General features: G+C 45.5%; 2 protein-coding genes across 2 annotated transcripts in view; both read right to left on the minus strand.

The window, feature by feature from the left end:
* Window positions 1–4546, minus strand: part of C3H3orf70 (chromosome 3 C3orf70 homolog) — a 34606-nt gene extending 30060 nt beyond the window's left edge. Inside the window, exon 1 of the mRNA XM_084846863.1 lies at window positions 4159–4546. Coding sequence (XP_084702989.1) covers window positions 4159–4363 — 205 coding nt within the window. The 5' untranslated portion in view covers window positions 4364–4546. The remainder of the gene's footprint in view (window positions 1–4158) is intronic.
* An 8127-nt stretch (window positions 4547–12673) lies between these two features.
* Window positions 12674–17075, minus strand: part of EHHADH (enoyl-CoA hydratase and 3-hydroxyacyl CoA dehydrogenase) — a 35800-nt gene continuing 31398 nt past the window's right edge. The window contains exon 7 of the mRNA XM_084846864.1: window positions 12674–15868. Within this exon, the coding sequence (XP_084702990.1) occupies window positions 14598–15868 (1271 nt within the window). The 3' untranslated portion in view covers window positions 12674–14597. The remainder of the gene's footprint in view (window positions 15869–17075) is intronic.

Raw genomic sequence — 17075 nt, forward strand, 5'->3', positions numbered from 1 at the left:
AGGGGAAGCAACTCTAGGGACTGTGTTTATTTGCTAAATTAATAAGAAGCACTTTATAATTGTTTGCATCTGTTTTTCTTTGAGATGAAAAAGATTCAGAAATCAGGGGCGGACCTTAAATTGAAAAATATTCACATAAAAGTGGAAAAATAAAAAAGGGCAGCTACTCTCAATGGAACCTTCTCTAAATCCTGTAATCATGCTCTGCCAATTTTAACTGAAGAACTAATTAAATGCGCAAGCAGGTCCCAGAAGAGTTGAGCGCACACAACTCTGCAGGCCACCACACTCACACCCCTTCTTGTTGCTTTCCTTTTGCCTGCTGCTTACTACCATGCCACCACCCTTGCATGTTCACTACGGACTGATGCAAAACATGCCACCTTATTCTGGAACACTGAAGGTAGGATTTGATGTAATACATAATAGCTGGATTGTCTGTACCCCTGGAAAAGGGAATCCAGCTGCCTGATTTGTCTAGCCAGCCTTTGTGACCTTATTAATACCCATGATATTTATATCCTCAATACTATCTTTTCTTCTTCTTTGTTTCCCACTTCACTCTCACTCCTCTGTTTCTCCACAGGCAAAAATTATCTTAGACTCAGAGAATGTCAGCACAGAAGTCACTGATTTAGCATGAATAAATCAGGTGTATTCCACGAATGGGAGATGTCCCACTTGAAACGTAAGAAGCTGCCTTAAACTGAATCAGATCATTGGTCCATCTTGCTCGGTATCGTCTACTCTGACAGGCAATGGCTCTTTCATGGTTTCAGACAGGTGTTTTTCCTTGCCCCACTTTGAGATGGCAGAGACTGAGCCTGGGAACTTATACATGCATAGCATGTACTCTACCACTGAGTTACAGCCCTTCCCTTGTGTGGAGTTATGAGTAACATCCCCCTGTGTGGCCTCTGCAACCTGTACCAACTCCATAATTCCCCATGTCTGGGATCAGCGCAGTTTCCATGTGGCCACAAGGACAAAACTGCCAAGCACAGACATGCTGTCATGTCTTGCTACCAATAGCAGCCTCATCCTGGGGCAAACAGCAGCCTCAAGGAGGGGTTCATTGAGAACATGGAGCAGGGGGAAAGGATTAGCCTCCCCTCCACCCATGCCATGGTCCCAACTTGGATCAGGGTTCGGGATGTATGGATTGTGTTTAATCTGGTCTGTCTGTGTTTTGCAGATTGTCAGGTGTTGTCCACACTGTTGTCCACTCATTAACTGATTTGGATTTCCCTGCTACCTTTGGAAAAATCCACCAAAAAAGCTGCCACAATTTATAGAACTTTCACCAGCACATAACATTTTGCATACTGTTCTTAGCTCACCGTAAAATCCATGTGCAGAGCTCATTGCTACACAGCGGAAGCTGAAGATAGATCAGAGATGTATAAAATGTCATGTTTTTTATTTTAAAGAATGCTGTATATATTAGTGGATTTTACACCAAAGTCCAAAATTTTGTATGATAAAATTTGCATACAATTCCAGAAAGTTAAAAAAATATTCCACAAGTCTGCAGAATCTGCACAACTTGGAAAAGCTGGTCTGCTGTGGATTCCATGGGTTGGATTCATGGAAATCTGATGTCATTTTGATCCATTACAGATTTCTCCTGACATCCCTAACCAGGGCCTCCATAGCAGATTTTTTTTTTTACACACACGCATGCACAGATGCGTTTAACATAATGTTCAATTTGGCCCTCATCAAAGTGCAGTGCTGTATTTCCAAAAGCAAACCCCCAATCCAATTCTGATACAATTTCTGATGCATTTCCCGCACCCCAAATGGTGAGAAATATTGTACCTCAAAAAGCCAATCCATGATTTCAAACAAACACACATACAAATAGAACCCTCAAAGTTGTTAACTGGGCAGGAGTTCTAAGCTCAGTTACACATAAGAGAATTTATACTGAATGGCTTCACAAAATCTTGGTCTTACAGGAACACAATACCCATTTCAGAGGAAGCACCTGATCTTGCTGTGATCATGGTGCTGTAGAGGTGGAAGAATAAACTCTGCCACTTGACTAGGAGCACTAACACAGCAGCTTCAGATAGGCTTAACTGTGTTTTATGAACAGGAAACCAAGAACACTATCAGAGAGCACTTAGTGAACACTGATGTGTATGACATCATTAGGGCTTTAGTGGAACATTGTTCCACTCAGCAACAGCCTTATTTTGTAGATGGAAACAGGAAAAAAAGGAAGTACAGTTTAAGAATGCCAACCAATAGCGTATGCATTGGGGGGGGGGGAGAGTTGTAGTTCATCGTAATCATGTCCATAGTCGCTGGAGAATTTGAGTTTTACTGCCATTTGCTAGCATGTTGGTTCATTACTAAGTATCTAAAATAATAATAATAAAATAAATAAATAAAAAACTGACAAGCCATGAAAAGGTGAGGTCACCCAAACAAGTGAAAATATATATTTGGGCAAGAAGTAGAAACAATTAAGTGATAGCTTAGCCATTTCTTTTGAGGCAGGCAGTTTTCAAAAGGAGATACAAGGGCCTTTGCATTTATAAATGAGATATAGATGAAAAACAGAAAATGAAAATTACAACAAATTCTTTCTCCAATAATTCCCTCAAGTTACAAGAACTAGGACATCAGCTTAGCACATGATGCCCTGTGTGTGTGTGTGGGGGGGGAACCATGGAGACTTGGATGAGAACAGCAGTGTGCTGAAACGTTAAAATGAAATGCCATTTTTCTGCTGTAACAAGCCCCATGCATCTGTCTCCCAGTTTTCCATCTCTAGTCTCGATAATGAAATGGTCATAGCGAGATGCTGACATTTGTTTTGTGACTAGTTCCAGATAGATGGTGTTACTAAGTTTCATTGCAACTAAAACAGTAGAAGTGGGAAGAAATAGACTATCATTTAAATGTTATAATCTGTATTTTCTTCTGCATGGCCTGCCCTCCACTCTGGGTTACCTTAATCTATTAAGAGAATATCAACCAGTTAGGAGTTTTTAACATGGAAGGGAAGGAAAAAAAAAAAAAAGGACCAACTAAAACCTTTATAGAGCAAAAATACATTTAAACAAAGCATTCTTCAACACATTTTGAGAGCTTTCTTTTGGCACACATTACATTACAAGTTGCCAGGGAAGGTCCTTGAACAGCTTGGAAACATAGCAACACAGAGAAATTACTAGCTTTATTAATCATGGCTCCATTCTATGAGAATTAATAATAGAGACCTCTGGTTTTTAAAACAATGAATCAGCTGATACACAAACCACAGATGGTATTTTGTGGGGCCATTTCTGATTATAACCCAACAGATTGCATTAATTACTATTATTTACATTGGTGTCAGATCTTATACAAATCACGACATATAGTCTTGGTATAAAGAATCCAATGAGAAAACCTAGAGGTTTTACTGCCCATCCCACTGAATGATGGGTCCGTTTCCTGTCTGAACATCTGCACTTATACCTACAAGGAATCTACAACTCCAGTGGTTATAGTAGACTGAAACAGGAGAGGGAGCTCCTTTTCGTAGCAACGAAGGAGGATGGAATTATATGGGACGTCTGCTGCCTTTCACCCCGCCCCCCGCCCCACACACCCAGTTGTAGGGCACTCAGGGGGAGGTTGTTCTGCCAACGTTTTCAGAGAGAAGGAGATTTGCGCCTCTCTGCTTTCCTTCCAGATTTTACCCGCTGCTCGTAGCGGGTCTAACAGCCAGCCCAGCCCAGTTCTCGGCTTGTCCTCGCGAGGAACACTCAGGCGATCGCTCGTCCCCGGGAGAGTGGGTACATCCACCTGGCGCTCCGGGCGCCGAGCGATCAGTCGCTGCCGATCCCGCCGCCCAACCCTCGCTCTGGGGCGACGGGAAGGGAGGCGGGCGCTCTCCGAAAGAGGGAGAGCCAGGAGCCGAATCCCAGCCACGCGAGCGGCGTGCTCCCCCTCCGGGATGCTCGCCGGCTCCGCCGCCCTCGTCGCCAGCGCCCGTCCCCAGACGCCCGGCGCAGGCCGTCCGTCCGCGCCTGCTCCCCGGCCGGACGCCTGCAGCGCCCAGCCGGGCCCCGCGCTCGCAGCGAACGGGAGCCCTCCCGAACCGCGCAGCTGGCGGGGGCCCGGCGAGCCGCCCCCCGCCCCCCGCGTGCCGGGACTCACAGTGGCACCAGCCGAGGAGGCAGCACCAGTGCAGGCGGAAGCAGCGGCCGTGGCTGTGCGTGGCGCACAGCGACAGCCCGTCGCAAGGCTGGAAGTCGGGCCTCCCGGCGCAGCTGCGGGCCAGCGCCTGGGCTTCGTCCAGTTTCTCGCTCTTCCCGGCCACAAGAGAGGCGGCGGCGGCGGCCGCCGCCCCGACCCCGCTCATGCTGCTGCGGCTGCTGCGGCCGCGCTCCCCGCCGCCCGCAGCCGGCTCTGAGCCCGCGCCTCCGCCGAGTCACTCCCGCTTGCGCGCACGCCAGGCGCGGCGGGGCGGGGAGCGGCGCTTCTTGCCGGGGGGACGCCGCCGCGGGCTGGGCTGGCCCGGCCCCGCCTGGAGCCACCCCGGCCCGCCCCTCCGGCGCGCGCGCGCGCGCGGGCGGGCGGAGGGGTGGGCGGGGGAAGGCTGCCGCGGGGACTCCGCCAGGCGCCTCGCGACGGGGGGCGCGGAGAGGCCTTCGCGCTGCGGAAGCCACCCCGCCGCGGGAGAGCGGATCCCGGGCAGCCCCTTCGGGCGAGGCGGAGGGCGGCGGCGCCCGCCCCGCGCAGCCAGCAAGGCGGGCAGGCCGGGGACCGTTCCCCGGAGAAGGGCCGGTCGCCAAGGGACCTCGCCTACTAGACGGGAGGGAGGCTACAGCCCCCCCCCCCGGTTCCAGCAGGACCCCCCTCCCCGCCTCCTTGCTGGAAGCCATATCGAACGCAGCCGCTTGCAGAACCAGAGACTGAATCCTTTGGTGGGCGGGTTGTTCCTCGTGAGAGGCAACCATAGCCCTCTTGGCGCGCAGCCCCCAGTCTGGCCCAGAGGAGCAGCAGTCCCGCTTCCCCCTGTAACCTTCCCATCCCGCTCCGATCGCCCCACCCTTCTGTCTGGACTCCGCGGGCTACAGCAAATCCGCAGCGTGGCCATACCGGACATCGGTTATCTTTAGATCTTGTGAAATGCCCCGTGTAGCAGGGGTCTGTCAGCTCTGCAAGAAATAAAGGTAAATACTTGTACGCGCGTGGCTTAAAGCACGCGCATTTCATAAAGACGCTATAGCCAGCTATGGGTGAAGCCGTCTTTATTTGACTGTGGCTGGAATGTCTTCCTCTTTGGATCAGTAGATGGGAGAGCCAGGGAACGGAAAACCAGGAGTTTGTGGGAACGTAAGGCATTAAAGAAACCACTGTCCTGCTTCTTTAGTACATTATTCTGCACTGCCTAATTCGCAAGCATTGGGCTACCAAACCCCACTTGTGCAACAATGCCTGCTCTTTTATCTCTCGAGATTTTTTTAAATAGCCAAACTACCTCATCTGGACATCTCTTCATTCAGACGTTCTCCAGGCATGTTTTCACAAATAAATGAATCCCATTTTTATTCACAGTATTTATTCCCTGCCCTTTCATTTAAAAATGCTCAAGACAGTTTGCATGCCAAGGCAAACCAATACAAATCAACATTATTATTTTTTTAAGTAATGAGAAGGAGACAGCAGAACTCATTTTAAGAGTTCACATTCCGAGGAATATAAAATCAGTTTGAACAAAAATCAGACCACATGCCTGTAGGGATAAATAGGGAAACCATGGGGTGTGGGAGCAAGGAGAGCCTCCCTAGACAGGCAGTTCCAAAGCCTAGGATCAGCCACAGAGGAGGCCCTCTCCTGCTTCCCAGCCAGTCACAACTCTGACAAAGGCGCAGTATGGCCAAGAGTCTCTCCAGAAGATTTTAACGAGTGGGCAGACGCGTCAGGGAGGCAACCATTTCTCTCTTGACAACACTCATCCTCCCTTACCTCCATAGGGGCAGCCCTGCCATTAGGCAGTGTGAGGCAGCCACCTCACGCAGTTGGTTTTGGGTGTTATGAAAGGTCAGTACATTATTAATTATGTAATTTATTATTGTAATTTTGCTGCCAGGAAGGAGGAGAGATGCTTGTAAGATTTTCTGCCTTATGCACTGTGATAAACTGGTGTATTTGCACCTCCAACCCTGAGAGGCAGGACAGGCTGCGTGGCACCCTTTGTCTATATTCCTTCAGGAGCAGCCTGTCACCACCCACATATGTATTAATATTGCTTATGGAATAGTAACAGTTAATAAGTCATATCCTGAATACGTGGGAATCCAGTCTTACAGCTTTCAGCTAGGGAGAAGGATGGGCCCCTTTTGCAGAACTTCCCTTATCCTCCTTAACCACCAGGTTAGTGTGTTTGCCAAGGAGTCCAGCACATGAGTAAGGCCCACTCCAGTCTTGGCCAGAGAATCAAATCAATTCCAGTTTGCAATTCAATAGATTTATTAACAAACCAAGGAGAAGGAGAGGTTGGGAAATAATGCTGCTTTTAAAGTAAAATGAAACGTCAAACTAGCATACTTATCAGGATCCTAAAAGGAACTCACTAAAGCAGCTTACAGGTGCTAGGGGAAGGGTGAGGCCCAGAGCTGGGACTTCATGGCGTAGCTAGGCTGATGTTGTCTCTTGGCTGTCCATGTGAGGACAAAGGAAGTTTCCTTCACAAACACAGGTATTCCTCTGGGGGGCTGGGCAGCTCCCAGCAAGGAAATTCAAACTGACCAATCAGTAGCCTGGGAGGAACAGGCCTTGCATCGTCCAAAACATGGAAGGGACACACGTTGTCCACCCCTGCTTTCTAAGGACAGCTGGGCACACCTGGGCGTCTTTAGTATGCTGTGGAGAGAGCACTGCGGTTGACTGCCTGATCCTAAGCAGAGGTAGGCAAGCATAACTCAACATAGATCAGCCTGAAAATGATTGCCTGCTGCAGTATACACATAGTATTTAGCCACAGGGCTTAGAGTTTCAAATGTGGTACCTTCCCATCTCTGTACTTGTGCCCTTGACCCCTGTGTGGCAGAACTACCAAATACCAATGGATAATTTAAATGGATTGGATTGCATTTACACAGTAGCTTTGCTTGTGTTGTTAATTGTGTAACAAACTTGCCTTCCGTTTATGTGGCCAGTAGTACATTCGTAATAGATTTATGTTACCCTTGCAGTGCTGAGGCAGTGTCTTGCTTCTGAATTTGGCCCTGAAACTTGTGGGGCTTCAGATCCTCACACCTTCACTTTTCTGTCCTTCTGTCTTTTGAAAAACCTCCAAAGGCCACAATATTAATGGATAATTTTCCTAGAAATCAAACTAAGCCTAACTTACATGTTATCTGCAGACTGTGGAATTTGGATTTCACTACCCCAATTCAGAAGACTCGGTGGCAAAGTTTCTTGAATCTATTAAATTAGCTACCTTAAATTTACACCTCCGGTTTATTCACCCAAAATTCCTGTTAAGAGTGAGTGCACTGACGCCCTGCCAAATTATACTATCTCAGATGAGGTTTGTGGCAAAGCATGTTGGCTTTTCCTTGAAACTCATGTCAATTTGCTTTACATGTTTTGGGAGTACCCGACATTTGTACAATTTGGGCATGATGTGGGAGCTAATGTTAATATTTTGATCATTACTTTTTTTGTCTACTTCACTGAATCTTATTTTAATATATTAATCCTGGGATATGTATGTATCTGTTTGAAGTATTTTTATGCCACTCCTCAGCCAAAAAGGCTCCCAGAGTGGCATACATATCATCAATTAAACATGACAGTCCCTGCCCACAGGCTTACAATCTAAAAAGACACAGTACACAAGGAAAAGGGTATGGGGAAGGAGTGTGGGGGAGTGATTATTTTAGCAGGGCTAATAGAATATCCCAGCTCTCCCTCTCATCTCCTTCAACTCAGCCTGCTGGAAATACTTACCTTTTCTCTGGGCATTTCCAAAACATCACATTTTGTTGGCAAAATGTATAGTCTTGCAATATTGGGAGGCCTCTCTTCATTCATCGCTGGACTGCTAGATTAGTGATACGTTGGAACTTTGTGCAAAGGGGACCCTTGACACGCTCACTTGTATATGGCAAGATTATCTCTGTCTTCTTGAGCAGTAGCTTCGTGTGTCACCTGAGTTCCTCCACAACTGCACTTCCCCTTTACCTTTCTCCTGTACCCCATTTTCACTTTTCTTCTATTTCTTCTTCTTTATGCAGCTTTTCTTCTTCTTCTTTATCTCTTATTTTATCTGGCTGCTCATTCGGATACCCTACTGTCGTTTTAATTCCCCTCCTCTTTTTTCTTTTCCTCTTATGAGTGGGTGGGTTATGTGGACTGTTCTTTGTTTTCATTGTTAACAGCACAAATCTTAGCAATAATTTTAAAATATTATCACAAAATCAATATACCATTCAAGCAGATTTATATTTCAATCACATTTCCTAGCTTATGAACATGGCGTAAAGATTGCTTATGAAATAAATGAAATACCATAATGAATATAATAAAGGAGAGGCTTTGGGGGAAGTTCTCTCTCCCTCATTAATCATACTTCTGTGAAAAGCAGATGCTGCTTCGTTGAGGGCATAATGAGAGTAATCACCTCATTTGTGTTGAAGTTTGCATGTGTATTTATTTTGCTAGTTCCAAGATAAACTTGGGAGCAGGAGAATGTGATCTTGACAGCACCACTGATAAATAAGACTCACGAGTAGGAATCACCAAAGATTTACTTGCTGCTAAAGCCACACCACTCATGTAAGTAATAAGTATTGGTAATGGAACCAGCAAACATGTGCCGGAGGCCATCTGTAAACATTAAGTTGCTCAGAGGATATGTACTACCTATCTTTGGAAACAAGATGAATAGGCTGTATACTCTGAAAATAAACTAAAAAAGATAGCAGGATTCAAACTGTGATTATATGCCATAGATTTTTCAAGACCAGAGTGGTAAGAAGTATTCCTCGTTTCAAAGTGAGCTCATTATCTACTGCCAGACTGTGGATTATGGTGCAGACAGTACGCTGGACATCCTTCCCTGAGAGTAGCTAGAAAGAGGCATATGTGTGTTAACGGATTCAATATGTGAGCTCAGGCTTTTGCCAGATCAAGCTAATCGTAAATCACAGCATGAACAGAAACAACCTTCAGTCATTTCGAAGCATGTGGCATTCTAAGACAGTTGCTTTCAAGGACAGATTTCATGGGGGAAAATAGATGTAATTAATTAGTTAGAGCCAGTCACAGCTGGGGCAAAGATGTCAAAATATAAGCAATTCATTTTATGTTCCATCATTAAATATTTTGCAATACTGGCATGATTTTAACCTTCCTTTTCAAGGCCAAATAGCATGCAGTTTGCAATACCGTCAGAGTTAGATGCGCAACATAATCCTGCTGGGTGCAGAGGAAAGAGATTCATTGAAATGGCTGTCTCTGTTTGCTCCTTCACAAGCACTGCTGTGGGGCTGTCAGAACTGAAAAAGAAATAAAAGCAGGGGATAAACATGGCATAATAGGAATTTATTAAAAACTCTTTTTGACAGGACTTGAATGGCCTTGTCCAGTTCGCTCAAGTAGTGTGAGAGTATAAACTGCTCTGTGTGCCATTATGAATGCAGGTTCCCTCTGGAGGTTCGGTACTGCTGGAGACAGCAATAGAAGTCAAGACTTTTCTCTCCCCTGGCATGCTGATGCGTGTGTTTCCCTCCTCCTTTTCTTTTGCTCCTTGGAAAAATGCCTGTGGGCTAGTCCATTAATGGAAGAAGACTGCATTGGTTTAACTTTGTCTAAAATTTCCACAACAGCTTGCATAAATATTGGGCATTTGTGCAGAGAGAATCTAGGAGCTTCAGTGCCCACAGCAAAAGTTCCCACCACTTGGAGAAATATGTCATTACACAAATTATAGCATCAACAAATAAAGGAACCGCCTGAGGTAACTTGTGGAACTCAAGTGGCTTGCTGAATAACACATCTCAAAGAAAACTCTGTGTTACAGAATTGTGTCATTTTAACTACACTGGCGTCTGCTGAATCCTTCCGACTGGTTTCAGTGTGAGTTATTAAAATATTTAGTTGCGTGTCATAAGGTCATTTGCAAGGATTCTTTTAAGGCATCGGCACTGCTTTTCAATATTGTGGCCTGTGTAAGCACTCCTTTGAAGATGGTTTGGACGCTTCAGCTGGTGCAAAATGTTCCAGTTATCGCTGGCCCGTCTGCAGGAGTTGTAGGAGCCCCTGTCTTGAGGCAACAAATATGGGTGCATGTGGTGATACAATTCCATCCCTCTCCCCTAACATTGCTACTGCCTTGACCTGCACTGCCTGCTTTTGTGAGCCTGACTGGGGAAGAGTCTATGCGTGCCAGTGGCTAGTACAGCATTTAAAAGCCGCACCATCTTGTAACAAGATGATGCCACCCTAGAGAAACCTTACCATCCTCTCTAGACTGTTGGCACCAAAGGCCAGGCGGCAAAAGCTCATTCACTCCCAAACTCCTCCCCCACCCCCTTCTTCTTCCTAAATTCCTCTTCTGCTGCCTGGCTGGCTGGGGAACAGTCTATTGTGCCAATATCCTCCAGAGTCTGTGCTGCTAAGATCAGTAAAAATAGCTGAAATTATGTCCAATGAGGGCTATGTAAGAAAAACTCATGTGGTGACTAAGGACAGGAGAATTGTACATTGTTGGCAAGAAAGGAATAGAGAGAGAAAAAAAGGGAGTAGTGGGTGGTGAAGGATGTTGGTTGAGAGCCAGGGTAGCTTTTAGGAGACAGAGCCAACTAGACACTGGGAGGAAAAGTAGGGGCATGAGGAAAAAATGGTGGCAGAGGCATTGATATGAAGAAAGGGGGGAACAAGAAAAAGGTGGGGCTACAGAAAAGCCACCCAGGGCCTAGGAATTGTTGTGAGCTGTTGGCATATTTTTAAGAGATGCATAAAAGAGAAAATGCCACCAGGCGCAACTTCTCCCATCATTACAGCATTATGATGGGAAAAGCCCTAGCTTATAAAGATCTCCCTTCCATGCAAGTCCCAGAGTACAGGGACACTCATGGATTGGCTGAGGATATCCTAAAGTGGTAGAAAGACCCAAGAGGCAGCAAGGAGATGGGGAGGATCTTCACGACAATGGCGCGTTGGACTATTATCCAGATTTTGATGGAATCAGGTTTGGTCCATCAGGGACACATGAAGCAAGAAAAGCCGAGTGTACTGTACCTTTAAAATCCTCTTTTCATGGGTCACACAGCACTTCAAAGGAACATACTTCCAGGTTTGGTGCAGGGAGTAGAATGGAACATCATCAACCCGGCAGGGGCTGCTCAACCAATGAGAGAGGCTTGTTTCTCACCCCTGTCCAGGCTCCCCCCCCCCTTTTGCATGAAGAAGCCAAAATGCCTGATTCTCCAGTACAGCATCTGAAGGCTTCCTATGAGAGCATCCCACCACCCAATTTTGCCCCATTCCAGCAAATTGTTGCAGAGCTGTTGCTCCCACCCCATGTTCCCCCAATGTGTGCACTTTTGCCTGGAGAAGCCAAAATCCCTGATTCTTGAGTGCAGCATCTGAACACTCCATATGAAAGCATCCCTGCCCCTCAATTTCACCCCATTCCAGCAAACTGTTGTGGAATTATTGCTCCCCCCTCCCATGCACACACCCCTTTCTCCTTCTCTGGGCACTTTCTCCCTGCCTGCAACGACAGGCTCCTGAGACTTCACCAGATTGGAGAAGCAATGTTACATAACATCAAAGAAGCAACTTTACACGGCATCAGAGACGCAATTTAACACAACAACGGCACAGGGAAGTAATGCAAACATCAGAGAAGTGCATCATCACAGAGGCTAATTACTGGTGAAATGGGAGTACAGGGCGATTCTGAAGGCTGGAAAGGCTCAGTGAGGTCCTGGCCAGGTGAAAGACACACCCCTGACCAGGGCTGTCATGCCAAAGTAAATGCAGAGGATAGGGGCACACAGCACCAGAAGCTGGGAGAACCCAACGTGAAGAAATTAAATAGAGTCAAAGTAGTCTCAGAAAATCTGGCTTTTCCACCAGAAATCTCTGGGGTGGCTGCAGATTGGCCACCACGTCATTTGCCATGAACAACCTCAAAATGCTCCCAATTTGCAGCAAATCCCCCGTGAAGACATCCCCTGAATTTCACAAATGGATTAGAACTAAAGTCCACAATGGAAGGGAAAAGGTGATGGTTTGGTTCTACTTCTGAGACATTATTAACATATTGTTAGTATTCTGAGATTAACATATTAATGCAGTAGGGGCTGGACCTTTCTAATCCATCTAGAATGAGCTAAGAAGTCTGTCCTGGTTTTGAATTAATTTATGGCATTTTTATCCTACCCTTCCTCCACAGAGCTCAGGGCAGTGATATGGTTCCCCTCCCTCATGTTATTCTCACAAGTAACAATACCTGAGGGAGGTTAGCCTGAGAAAGCTTCATGACTGAATAAGGGCTTGAACCCAGGTCTTCCTGGCTGTACTACAATAGTCTAAACACTGCACCTTATTGGCTCTCTCTAAATAGTGAGATTGAGATTCTTAGGCAATTTGCAACATTGGCTTTGGAGATGCAGAAGCGTGAGAAAAAGAAGAGACATTACAGCAAAATACTTGTGGTTAATTAAAATAGCTTTATTTAGGGAAACAGAGTTGTTGAATCTCAACTATCTTTTAATTTTCCTGGATTGTATAAATCACAATTCTAAGACTAAGAACACTTGGGCCATCTTAGAGGATAGGAGAGCGCTCTCACAGTCCCCCTCAAAATGAGGCAGGTAAAAATATTTTCCACACTTCCTTTTGGATGCCCTCTATATCAGGTCCTTTGCTGTATTCTTGTGGAGTCCCTGAGATATGTGCTTTTCAGCAGGTCCTAGAATCAACAATATACTTCTCAAGTATACTTGTTGGTATATAGCAGCCTTCCCCAACCTGGTGCTTGCCCAGTGTTGCACTACTACCCCCACATCATGCCAAGGAAGCACCGGTATATAGGAACTACATAACATGCAAGAAAAACAGGCAGGTTGATGAGTTTGGAGATTGTACACTTTGGGAAGGAGAGGACACAGTCATTTAGTAAAGGCAAAAAACAAGAAGTGAGGTGTTTGCTTCCACTACAGACTGAAGAGCATAAACCATTAGTTGCTATGATGCACAGGTCACCATCAGCATGTGAGATGGTGGAAGCTCAATTCTCCAAAGCAGAGTTCTGTCCTTCAGCCACGTTTCTCCTCATGAGATTTTATCTACTTCACTGCATTTTCTCTTTTTTGCTTTGGACTGTTTTTCTCACATGTTACCAGGCACACATTAATTGTACAAGAGGAAAAGGGGTAATTATGGTTATCAGAAGCAGAAGTGAAATTGAGGTATCTATTGGATTTTCTGTGGAACTATTGAAGGACTATCTTTTAACACAGGGGTGGGCAGACTTCAGGTTTGCGAGATCGACCTTTTTTTTTTCTTTACTAGAAACCTAAGGCCCATCAGATGGAAAATAGTGGCTGGGGGCAGGGGCGGGGGAACACCCATAATTAGGGAACAGGGTGCCTCTGACACATGGAGTGCTTCCAGATGGAGCATTCCTAGCAGTAGCAGTCAGAAGGCATTATGCAGCTGTTCCATCTTTTTATTCTCAATGGATTTACTGTGTTAAGGAAAAGGACAGAGGAAGCAGTAAGAAAATGGGAGTCACAAGGAGATGACGACATTGTCTGGACACCCTATAAACTTCCATGAAGCAGGGCAATGGCACCATAAAAGCCTTGTCTGGAAACACTTAGCCCAGGAATTTGTTTTAATACCATAATCAAGCGTGCAGTCTTTTCATACACAAACCCACCCCTAGGTTTTCTCTTTTCTCCATTTCAGCAGCCTAATTTAGGGGTGTGTGTGTGTGTGTGAAGTGTGTAATCTACATTTTTGTTGCTATTGTCGAAGAACAGGGAGTCAGAATCTCTTGCTGATCTACACCAAATCACCCAGCGATCTACCAGCAGATCCTAATCTATCTTCTGATTTAAAGAACAGGAGAGTGGCACTCTTATGATGGAAACTTTCTTAGAAATATCTCCGATACCTGGCTGCTGAATCATAAGGGTGATCCAATGTAGCAACAAAGTGATGAAGGAAGAGTGGATGAAAGAAGGTGTTGGCAAGTCAACTATGTACACTGTATTTTTCAAGCTCTGAGTCTCTCCCAGTCTAGGTAGTTTGGCCAGGGTTTGTAAAGATTTAATCCAGAGGCTGGGTAGGTTCATTAGATGGGAAAGTGTGTGTTTTCAAGCGAAACCATCAGGCAGGCAGTATTGCATGGTGAGGCATGATAAAAGGCACGCTGTGAGCAGCAATCTATCACTCAGAGAGCCAGGATGCATGTGTTCAGTATATTGTACTGAAATATACAATTCAGTATATTGTACTGAAATCAGAACAGACAGTGACATTGTTTTATAATGTACTATGTTTCTGTTTGGATTGGAGTATTCTAAATGTTTGAACAGGAAGCATAGGCTGCTTACACAATGCAATTATAACTTGCTGTGCTGAGATCCCAAATGTGATGGCCACTCCTTCAGAGGAGGACTTCCCAAGGCTACAAGCTTTTGCAGAAAGGCGCTGGGTTGCAATCTGGGTATGTCAGGGTTAGCCTCGGCATACTTCTGCAGTTTTGTTAGAACTCTAGGCAACCCAACCTCAGAAGCATAGAACATGGGGCCACCCCTGTGGCTGGGCCAGCCATAACCTTTGATATAGATGGTATCTATGGCCTCTGGACAAGATGCTATTCCATCAGATAATATCCGGAAACCCTCATTGGCAAGGGAGTACAGACAACGGTCCAGAATCTCGTCTTGGGTGATGGTGCGTGCTGCAATGTTGTGAGCACGTCTATAATCGGAAAGAAAACCATGAAGCCATGGATCTGACTTTGCTACCTTTCCCCCTGGTTCATCATACTGGTACCAGCCCTTTCCGTTTTTCTGGCCATATCTCCCCTTCTCATACAGAATATCGGGGAGTGGGCTGTAGCGCCTGCCATCTCTTTGGCGAAGAGGTGTGCCAAGAGGGAGGTTGGCACCTGTCAGACCTTGCCCTTCCCTTGATCTCCAGCCTACATCAATCCCAGCAAGATCTGACGACCGGAAGGGACCCATTTTGAAACCAAATTCTTCCAGAGCTCTGTCTACTTCCTCTGGTGTACTGCCCTCTTCTAAGAGGAAATAGGTTTGCTCAGTGAAAGAATTCAGCATTCGGTTCCCAACAAAACCAAAACAATTCCCCACCACAACCCCAGTTTTGCCCATTGCTTTGCCCAGGTTCATGGCCGTAGCAATGGCAGTGGGCGATGTTTGTCGACCATAGATTATCTCCACTAGCCTCATAATATGAGCTGGTGCAAAGAAATGGGTGCCAATGACTTGGTGAGGGTGGCTAGTGACAGAAGCAATCTCATCAATATCTAGACAAGAGGTGTTTGTGCCCAGAAAGGCCTCAGGTTTGCAAACTGCTGACAATTTGCGGAAGATTTCCTTCTTCAGAGCCATATTCTCAAATACAGCCTCAATAATTAGATCTACATCATTCAGTGCACCAAAATCCAGAGTGAAATGAAGCAGATCAGGCATATACACATCCAGTTTTAGGCCATTTTGTTGCATTCTTAATGCGTTGCGTTCTAAGCGAGCCAGGATAGCTCCCCTGGCCAGTTCCAAATGCTCTTTATCCTGCTCCATAGCCACCACAGGAATTTTAGCCCTCACCAGAGATACCACAATGCCTTGGCCCATTGTCCCCAGTCCTATGATAAAAGAAGAGGGAGGAAAAGAGAATGAATAATTAGAAATGCTTTGGTCAAAATCTGCAAAGAGTGGCTTATCAGCCAATCTTTTAGCTTACAATAAAAGTATCTGGGCTAATAAAAACGTGTCTTACTGTGAAAACAGCACTGAGACATGTAAGAAAAACCACCATTGAATTAATGTTACTAGGTAAAGCAACAACTGCAAAGCTAATTATAGAAAGCAACGTCTATGCAAGTGGGCTGGGGTTATGCACTTCATAGGAGATTCTGCTCAACAGCCATTAAAGGAAAGATTGCCCAAAGGACAGCCATGTTTTAGATCTCAAGGACACAGATGTAATAATAATATTTTATACAGTACTTTAGAACGTTCAAAGTACTTCACATACATTATCTGGTTATGATCCTTACAACAACCCTGTAAGGTAGGTCAGTGTTACTATCCCTATACACAGAAGGGAAGCTGAGAGAGATTGGCCCCAAAGGGTGCTTCCAGATGACACTGCCCGGAAGCACCCCTAGTGAGTTCATGACAGAGGTGAACTTCAGACCAGAAACATCCTGTCCTGTGTTACAGTAGTTCTCACAGAGAAGCTTACCCATGCAAGTATTCATCACTGTGGAATCAAAACCACTGAAACATCTCCTAAAATGCTTGAATAGGCAACAACAATAATACTGGGGAAGCGGCTCACAAGTTAAATTATTTTTTGCTTAAACCAAGACTTTTAATCCATAATATGAAGTTGACTTCAGTAGCTGTAAAATATGTTTTCAGAACAATTAACGACGATCTTCAGAAATGAAATAGTGGGCTTAACGCAATGTGTCCTCAGCATAGGCAGTTGAATCCTATATGGTACGATCGTCATTCTTCTTGTCAAAGGCAGGTTATTTTTAGCATATTGACTACCTTCAGACATAAGGGCAAACCATGTTTTGTCTTTCACGTATGAGCAGCCTTGAGAGCTGGGCTTACATTCCCCCTTCTCCCCTTCCTCTCTGTGTGAGGAGAGATTAGAAGGTTCTGTTCCAGGTTAGCAGCAAACCATAGTTGCTGTTTTTGTCAAAATAAAAAAAAATTGCATGTAATGCTCAACTAAAATTTAGCATAAGGGTAGGGAATCTTTTTCTGTCGAGAGCGGCATTCCCTCGGGGGTAATCTGACAGAGGTCATATGCAGGCAGTGGGTGAAGCCAGAGCC

This window comes from Heloderma suspectum, chromosome 3, assembly GCF_057233095.1.
Source record: "Heloderma suspectum isolate Gila_16-S chromosome 3, 16-S_ref, whole genome shotgun sequence".
NCBI classification, from domain to species: domain Eukaryota; kingdom Metazoa; phylum Chordata; class Lepidosauria; order Squamata; family Helodermatidae; genus Heloderma; species Heloderma suspectum.